Source organism: Trachymyrmex septentrionalis, unplaced genomic scaffold, assembly GCF_001594115.1.
Source record: "Trachymyrmex septentrionalis isolate Tsep2-gDNA-1 unplaced genomic scaffold, Tsep1.0 scaffold108, whole genome shotgun sequence".
Classification (NCBI taxonomy): Eukaryota; Metazoa; Arthropoda; class Insecta; order Hymenoptera; family Formicidae; genus Trachymyrmex; species Trachymyrmex septentrionalis.
In genome coordinates this window covers 1,880,432-1,890,018 of record NW_017304207.1, presented here as the reverse complement: position 1 = coordinate 1,890,018, position 9,587 = coordinate 1,880,432, and the positions used below count along the sequence as shown (strand labels likewise).

At 28.1% G+C, this 9,587-nt stretch overlaps 1 protein-coding gene across 3 annotated transcripts in view; it reads right to left on the bottom strand.

Moving 5' to 3' along the window:
• The window catches only part of LOC108747778 (G protein-activated inward rectifier potassium channel 3-like), a 69,815-nt gene that overhangs the window by 46,678 nt on the left and 13,550 nt on the right, over positions 1-9,587 (bottom strand). Inside the window, exons 1-2 of one of the 3 annotated variants that reach the window (XM_018485555.1) lie at positions 1,548-1,691; positions 602-747 (exon numbers count right to left, since the gene is read on the bottom strand). The exons of 1 other annotated variant lie outside the window; for it this stretch is intronic. In XM_018485555.1, the coding sequence (XP_018341057.1) occupies positions 602-732 (131 nt within the window). In that variant the 5' untranslated portion in view covers positions 733-747; positions 1,548-1,691. Of the gene's footprint in view, positions 1-601; positions 748-1,094; positions 1,338-1,547; positions 1,692-9,587 lie in introns of those variants that run through there. One more of the 3 variants, XM_018485564.1, reaches the window with a different exon arrangement.

Sequence of the window (9,587 nt, the reverse complement as noted above, 5' to 3'; positions counted from 1 at the left end):
ATCAGTGAAAAATGTATATATATATATATATATCATCTTATAAGAAAATAATTATCATAATAATTATTTATATTACTAATCAATTGTTGCTATATTATAAATATTTCCAATATAAAATAGTTTAAATTGTTTAAAAATGTCCTAATTTTAATATACTAATTTTTTGCTGGATTTTATATTTTTACCCGAGTGTTTTAACTCTCATAGACAGATTGGAATATCATATTCGAGAGAGAAAAAGAAAGAAATTAAAAGAAAAGTATATTGTTTTTATTTGTAAGAAATGTTTCTTATATCAACAGTTTTTCAATTTGTAATTTTACAGTTGTATCTTACAGTTTCTTGTTTTTAAAATACGTAAATACCAATCTTGTATACAAAAATATTTAAAAAGTAATGTTAAAACGTATTGTCATTCTATATGTAATATTTTTATGGCAAAAGTTGCAAGCGATTTAAAGTGATTACATGAACTCAATATTTCTCATAATGTTTTCAACAGATGTTTTGATTTTGTTTCATATTAACAATATGAAATTATAAAGGAATTTTTGTATTTTTTAGATAAAATAAGGGAAAAATCTAAATATTTTTGCTTTACCTATATTTTAAAGAAGAATACGGGTTCTTTGGTATTTGCATCATCAGCGTTGTCGGTGATATCAGCTTTTGTTCTTCCTCATAATCTAGTGATGGAGATTTGCTGCCCATTTTCAACACATTGCCATTCATCCCGTTTATGACCCACTATAATGTGCAATACTAATCTCAATATTGAATAAACGCTTTAATAGGGATACAACTACAAATGTAATTTGTTTAAAGTATTTAGAATAAAAACTTCAGCAGTATTAATTATTTGTACATTATTGTATTAAATGTTTTAGCTTATAAAGATTCAAAATTAATTGTTCTTTAAAAAGTTTTATTCTTCACTTCTGATTGTTATTTCTTCAATCAATCTCAATTTATAATCTTTTAATGCTCTAAAATTTGGTTTATATATTTCCTTTCCCATTTATTCAACTTCTTTGTACAAAGATATTTAATAGTCTATAGAAATTTATTTTTCAATTATTGTTAGAAATTTTTACCTCAATTGAAGATTTTTTATATTAGTTTTTTAACGTAAAAATACGGAGTTGTTGATGAATATATCTTCAGTACAGTTCTTGTGCTTTTGTCTTTCAAATTTCTGTTTTATGAACATTTGTGGATTTCCATGACGTTGTACATATTTTTAAAAAATCTTAAAAATTTCTCTTTTTAATTATTTTTTTCTAATCTATGGACACGCTACAATGAGATCTCCATTCTTCTATTGAATTTGTTTTTTTTCACGGAAATATAAGTTTTCCAGACATTTATTTGTTATTTTCAATTTTCGTATTCAATCATAATGCCTCACTTCATCTATAAAGTTTGTAATTTTAAATAATATTCTAATTTGCAATATACTTATTAATAATAAAATTTCTGAGATAATTTAATCAATTAAATGACGCGCGCTTTGCTCGACAAAACTAATATGATAGTAGAATATGTACCGCTGTAGGACAAACTGCGGCGAGTGGCTGATCATCTACGATCTTATATATGTATATAGCATGTACTAATCATCGAGCACCATTTATCGGTCGCTAAAACGTTATTTGTTCTTTCTATTCTCACGCAGAAAAGGTGATCACTCGCGTCGGTTACGTCATTCGCGCACGATGAGCAGATAGGTGACCGTTTCTGCCTGTGACAAATCTATAACTCTCCAACAATATCATAATATAGTATCATCAGTAACAACGTAATAATGTAATATCATATGAGATATATATGTATGTATGTATATATATATATATATATATGATAATCATTTACTTTATTATGTTCGAAATAATTATAGCGCTCGGAGAAAATATTTTCTGATAATTTATTTTTTTGGAAATTTATATCACATATGAAAGTATTATTTCTTTACAAATATATATTTTAGTTATTTGCAATTTTCGAAGCAGGAAATAGATTTATGAAAGGAAAATGGGAAACTGATATAATGCTTTCTAATTGAAAATAGAATATGATTATAAAAATAGTACATATTATATAATTGTATCAATACTTCATGGTATATATAGGGTGTCCCATAAGTTTTAGTCAATCGCTTTTGTATAGATAAAGGATTAAACTTGAAAATTCCTCTTATTATTTTGCAATTTTTGCGATAGTCAACAAGATATTAATTACTAAAAATCGCTAAATATTGATTTTCAATAATTTTTTACTCAAATACTATCAACTTTACAAAAAAAACAGGAAACGACAAAAATTGGTTATTTTCTTCTCATAATTCTGAGAATTTTTTCAGAAGTTTTTCAGAATTTTTTAATACCGCATTTTCTCATGTTGGTACAAATAAGAAAATGCAGTACTAAAAAGTTGATAAAAAATTCTTAGAGTTGTACGAGAAGAAAATAAATGAGATTTTTGTCTCTTGCAGTTTTTCTGTAAAGTTGATAGTATTTAAGTCAAAAATTATTCAAGACCAGTATTTGACAATTTTTAGTAATTAATATCTTGTTAACTATTGCGAAAATTACAAAATAGTAGAATACTTTTTGATTCAGTTTAGTCCGCTCTATCTACACAAAAGCTATTGGCCTAAAACTTACGGGACACCCTTCCTATATATACATATATATATATATATATATATATATATATATATATATATATTGGTATAAATTTTACACTTAGGAAGTATCATATTAATAAAAAATGAATTAATATGAAATCTATATATTTTTAGTTGTATTTTTTTTGTTTGCACTTTTCTTTGGTTCTTCCTGTGAAATTAGTAATCACATGATCTGTAATATAGTCATATGATGTAGATAGTCGTATCACTGTCACGTAAGATGTATACAAGGTGGGCTAAAATATCAATACACAAAGTGATTGAAAGTTAATGATGCCTCAAATATTAATGCACAAGTAATTGTCAATTTTAATGAAGATTTTTAAATTATAGTTTTTAATTACATATATTTTTTTCTTTTCAGAAAATGTAAGTTAAAAAAGTTATTTTAAATATAGGTCATATATAAAAAATTTGATGGTAAAATCATGTAGCACATGAGATTCTTAATTTGGTGTTAATTTTGTATTTATTATTTACTACTTATATAATTAAAACTTGAAAGAATATCGCAGTTATTAACGATCATCCGGAAATTATAGAATCGAAACAAACGATCGAGACTGATGACGAAGAAAGATAAAAACGACTGCGCGATTCTCGTTTGACTGATCGTTGACTGACGTCTTGTACTTCTTATCGGTGCCTTGGCATCTCGTTATCAGAATATGATTGGCTGCTGAAATTGTGTTGATGTATGCAAAACTTATTCAGCCAAAATGTTATTTTCTACTTGTCGGCCAGAGAGATATCATAAATTGTTATAAATACACATTATATATCTGTATACACTTATTTAAAAATTTATTAAAATCGTGAATGAAAATCATCGAAAGATGAGTATAGAAAATATTTTTATGCACAGATAAAAAAAATAAAACAAATTTTCGTGTGATATATTTTATAAATTTATATTGATATTTTTTAAGAAATAATAATAATTAATATTTTAAAGAATTTATTCTAATCATAGAGAGACAGCGAACGGCAAAAATACATACTAGTAGTAGTTAGTTAGCGCATTTAAAAAAATTTGTTTAACAAAAAATGCTGTTACGTAACTTATTTATTTTTATTTTATGATTGTAGCTTAAGATTCGAGCTTCCGTTTAAGACAGTATAGAACTCTTTCGGCTTTAAAAAGTATGACTCTTTCATGGTTTTTTTTGGAAAAAATATATAAGCTACAAGGATCAAATTTTTTTGTAAATGAAAATATATATTTTTTACTACTATTCACAATTTCTATTTTATCCCTTCTTTCTTCCTAAGCTGTGCACGGCATGCAGTATTTCAAAAATATCTTCAACTTGGTTCATATGAAACAAAAAATTCAAAAAGAGTCTTGAAATATATAAAAAAATATAGTTCCTAGCCTCTGGATGCGACTTTAAAATTTTTGATTTTTAATAAAATGGCGGACTTTCGAACTTAAAGAATCGATTTTCCAACAAAAATTTCAACTTTTTTTTTGAAAAAAAAACAAAAAATAAAGAAATCAAAAAAATTATTCTTTAGGGATATATACAATTTTTAATATAATTTAAGACTTTTTGAATTTTTTGTTTCAGATGAAGCAGATCAGAGATATTTCTGGTACCGTGAAATGCATATCATATAAGGCATGGAAGAAGAAGTGACCTAGAAAGAAGGGAGATACCTTTCAGGGAAACATAAAATAAAAAATTATGATTAGCAGTCAAAAATATATACTTTATTTACAAAAAATTCAAACTTTGTAGTCTTATATATCTTTTCAGAAAAAATCATGAAAAATAAAGCATTCCTTTTGAAGTCAAAAGGGTCTTATGCCCGTTAAGCTAATTCCTGAAAATTTCTATGTCCCATTTTTTTTCAATAACTTAAAAAGTAATCAAAGATGCGTTTTCTTTTTTTTTTTACATTTTAATTCGGTTTTTCCAAAAATCTGACTGGAGCATTTTTGCGAGAAAAAGATATCAGAATCACTGGCAACAAGTTGTTACAAAACATGAAAAAAGTTTCAAAATATTGCACAATATGTATACAGAATATATAGTATATACAGTGTGTTTATAAAGTTAAATGTTTCTTATTATTTATAAGTTTAAAGTTGCTGTTTTTATATATTTTATTACACAAAAGATTTAATATTCTTTGAAACTACAAAAATCGTAACTTTTTTTCAAGGTTGAAACACTAAAACTAAAAATATTAAATAGCTTTCTTCTTTTTGAATTATCATAATTTCAATATTATATTATAATTTTTGAATATTATTTTAAAAAGTTTCTTAAAGCGAAAAATTTTTGTACAAAGTTAATATAACACGCCGCTTCAAAATAGTAAAGAATAAAAAAAGAAATATAAATTTATATATTAGAATATTTTAAAATTTACATACTTTTTTTACAAACGTTTTATAAAATTTGAATAAAAATAATATTTTAATTTTTAGAAGTTTTGCTGTATTATTACTTAGTGACGGTTTGTCTTTTTATTTTAAAAACATCTTAGATTTGATTATAGTTTATTAATAATATTCAGTATATAAATCCTGTTAAAAATGTATAAATAATAAAATTTGTTGTTCTATAACTATATCAATTATCTTGATTCATGTCGCATACATTTATTATTGTTAGCGTTATAGTAATATAATTTCCAAATTCAATTTTGTGACGAAACATTCAAATTTTATAATTTTTTAAATCATGAGAGTTAGAATATAAAAATTAGTTAAAGTATAATATTAAAAATTGATAATGTTTCTTATTTTTTAAAGTTATATATAAGTGATAATACAAATAAATATCACTTTTTGGTATAGGATATTCTTTTCTTACTTGTATATAAAATCTCTAGTTGTATTCTTAGTTATAATATAGTCAATAAAATTTAGAAATAATAAAAAAAGTAAAAGATTTTTAAAAGGTATAAATATTTATCTTAGAAAAAGGGGGGAAAAGTTAATATATTTATCAAATAACAGCCCTAATTGTCACATAAATTACAAGTTTCGAAATTCAGCATTAAAATGACAAATAAATGTGAAATGCACGATTCCACTTACCGTCTGTTCCGTTTGGACCTCACACAAGTAGGTCTTTTTGTCGAAATATTTAATCGCTTGTGATCCATGATCAATAATTTCAATCTGTACGAGTTAAATACACAGAAAAAGATCTATCGTTTGAATTCTTCAGTATCATTCGCGACTGGATCAGATCCAACTAACCATTATCACGTGGCGATAACGAACCATTCAATTAAATTAACGAAGAGCTCGGTTTAACAAAGATTGCATGATTGATGATCTCTCTTTTCTTCTAATCATCGCAAAATTAATTATAATTTCTTCAATAATCTTAAAATTTTGTTTTCAGCAAATTTCATGAATTTAAGTTTCTGTACACATGTTTGTATCAAAATCCCATATACAAAAAGGATTAATTAAAGTAATTATTCACTTTAGGGAAAGCACCTCCAATGATCTTGATCTTGACACATGTTGTCAAAGATACTTTCCTAAGTAACCTCCAAAAAGTTTTAGCTCGTTTATTAAAAAGTTATTAACAAGAAGAGTTTAATTTAATTTAGTCTAAATATTGCATTACTGACATATTTGCATATGCTATATACGCGTGTGTTATCATGATTAAAATGTGTACAAAATATAAAATAAGTAAGTTTTTAGAACTTATTTTCTCCGTAAAAGCTGCAATTGATCATTCGATAGATGAACTTTCGAAACATCCAACGCTCGATTGTTATAAATTTTGGCAGAAGTATTCTTAAGTGATGTCAAATGAATGCTTTTGTAATGATATACCCCGAAATGCATGCAGCGGCCAGAGGCCTTGTGCAACAATGATGAAGCGCCGTGCGCCCGCAATTTTTTTAAACTAAAGCAAACATAATTTCAGAGTGATAGCAACAATAGCAGATATCCACGGAACACTACCGAAGACGAATATCAGCATCTCCCACGAGCGTGCAGCGACGCTCCATTCGGGATACCGATCAGCAGGAATCAGTGATGCACATTTGGTCCCGGTCTTCTCAGAGAATCAGCTCCACTTTTGTCCCACCAAGTGACGCCACGTTCGGCCAGCTTCGGCGCTGAGCGAGCGAAGCAGCGATAGAGGCTATCCTTTTTGCCTTCGGCAACCTTCGACACGTCAAAAGCAAATAAAACAACGAAAGGAAGAGAGGCAGAAAACTTTTCTCGCTCTAGCTTGTTTTCGCTTGGAATTTCTGCCAAAATTCATCGCAATTGGGCGTTGGACGTTTTCGGAAGTTTATCCTATTCAATTAACTAAAAAGCTTACCTAATGCAAATCAATGTGATTTGGATTAAAATTTTGCTTTGTGTGGAAAGTTATGAATCCATGTGGAAGCAATACAGCATCACGTGGTGAAAGTGAATCCTCGCTTTGCATCGTAAAGTGCATACATAGATATAGAGAGTTTCACTCTCCCTCCGCCTTCCTCCCTCCCTCCCCTATAAAGGACTTCGCAAACGCTTGCGTTGACAACTGTAAACACAAGTTGAACTTTGCTGTATGTGGGTTTACAATTTTCTACTCAAAGTGGCATATAATCCAAACTTATGTGCCTTGTTTTTTTGGTAGTAAAGCCCCTTCGTAGAAAGGTACAAAGTGGAACGCACTGTGTCCATACATAAACTTTATAATGCAAAGTGAAATTCTATATAGGTTCATAATTTTTCATGCGAAAATGTACTAGGTTGTTGGGAAAAATCGATCGTATTAATTTTTTTCGCGCTCCATGTTACTACTTAATAAATGAGAGTGAGGGTGCTTCGAACGATTTTGTGTTTGTTTTCAAATTTTCTCGGTGAGCTCGCCAAGAAAATTTTGCAATAATCTTCTTAAATGCAATCATTTCTGTAGAAATTAGGTGAAAAGATGGAGAATCAGAAAATTCATTTTTGTCATATAATGCTATATTGCTTCCAATATGGTTTCATAGACAATGAATGAGATATCTGTATGTGGAGTCATGCACCTGACAGTTCGGAAATGGAATCGATGATTTGAGCTAGCAATTTCAATATGGAAGACCAAGTTCGCTCTGATCGGTCTCACAAGGTTGATAAAATCTTAAGGACCTTGTACACAAAAATCTGCGGGTAACCGTTGTGCACGTATCACGCATTGAAGATTGAGGATTGCAAATTAAAGATTAGAATTTGACCAATTAGGTAATTTTAATGTTAATGCGTCTTGTTCTAATTAGCTGAATTCTAATCCTCAATTCGCAATTCTCAGTTTTCAATGCGTAATATGACACGGGCATCTTGTTAACACTCTGTACAAGTCTGTTTCTACCGTGATTGTGTTCCGAGCTGTGTCGAAAATATTCTTTTTATTTACAAGGTTGATAGCGCTGTAATTAACATAGATTTGTAATGGATCAGCTGACATCGTGATTTCCATTTGCATCGGCTTGTTCAGCAGAGATGTTATTTTTTACTTTGATACTGAGACGTTATTTGTTACAATTTAATATAGTTAATTATTTATCATTATATATATTTATTAAAACATTATTTAAATAATATGAAGCGAATATTGGATGAGAATAAATTTAATTAAATAAAGGAATCCTATATTCGGCGCAACATAGAAATTGAACCATGGATTGATCGAATTAAACAGTACATTAAAAACAGTTAATTGGAAGTGCATAGTAGTTCCTCTTTGTATGTAAACATAATTCAAAATAAAATGCATTTATAAAGTTACGAGTCTCAATTATATACAGATGTATAACACACTTGAGATTGCTATGATGACTAATGACGAATGAAGACGGTCATGTAATTTACATCACAAATCGACTAACTGAGGCATTTAGTGATACATGGACTTATTTTAATAGAAATATTTATGAAATATTATGGTTTCGAATTTATTATGGTTTGGAACTATATGATATATATTACCATATTATATACAATATTATATATTCTTGAGATAGAAGATCTGTATACATAATTGAAACTTGTAATTTTATAAATGCATTTTATTTTGAATTATATTTATCTACAAAGAGGAATTACTGTGCACTTGGCTACTTTTAATGTAATGTTCAATTTAATCAGCCCATGATTCAATTTCTTTATTAATATTGTATCAATGAAGATGATCACATTAAAGATTGAAACGTTAGAATCATAATCGTTGACTTATTTGCTGTCTTGTATATAAAGTTCGTATATGACATCTAGCATGGTTCAAATAGCCTTAATATTGTAATATTTGAACAATTTTTTATATCTCAAACACAGCTCCTTAAAAAGATGTCAGAGAGAGAGAAAAGATACAAGTTTACAAACACAAAAATTGATTCTTTTATTGAGATCTCTTATTCTTTAAAGTTTGTCCTTAATGTCTTGAAACATTCTATATATTAGGTTGTTCGGAAAGTAATTTCGTTTTTTCTTATGAAAATGACGATTTTCAATTAGACGTGTTTCAAATGATCATGAACGGTCGAATTCGATAAATTTAATCTCTCAGCGATCTCATGAGTTGTTATTCGCCGGTTTGCATCAATTAATGCCTTTATTGTGTCTTCATCAGCTTCAATTGGCCTTCCAGAATGTGGTGCATTTTCAACATCAAAATTGCCGGATCGAAATTTTGCAAACCAGTTTTGGCACTGGCGTTCTGTCAATACATCTTCTCCATACACATCGGATAATTTTTTCTTGCTTGAACAGCATTTTTACCTTTTCGATAGTAAAAAAGTAAAATATGCCGAAAATGCTGCTTTTCACTTTCCATATTTGATAGGGCACCAACCAAAACCTACTGCGTAGAATCAATCGAACTTTTTTCACAAGCAAGTCTTGCTATATCAGCTGTCAAAATATATAATGATTATGCGG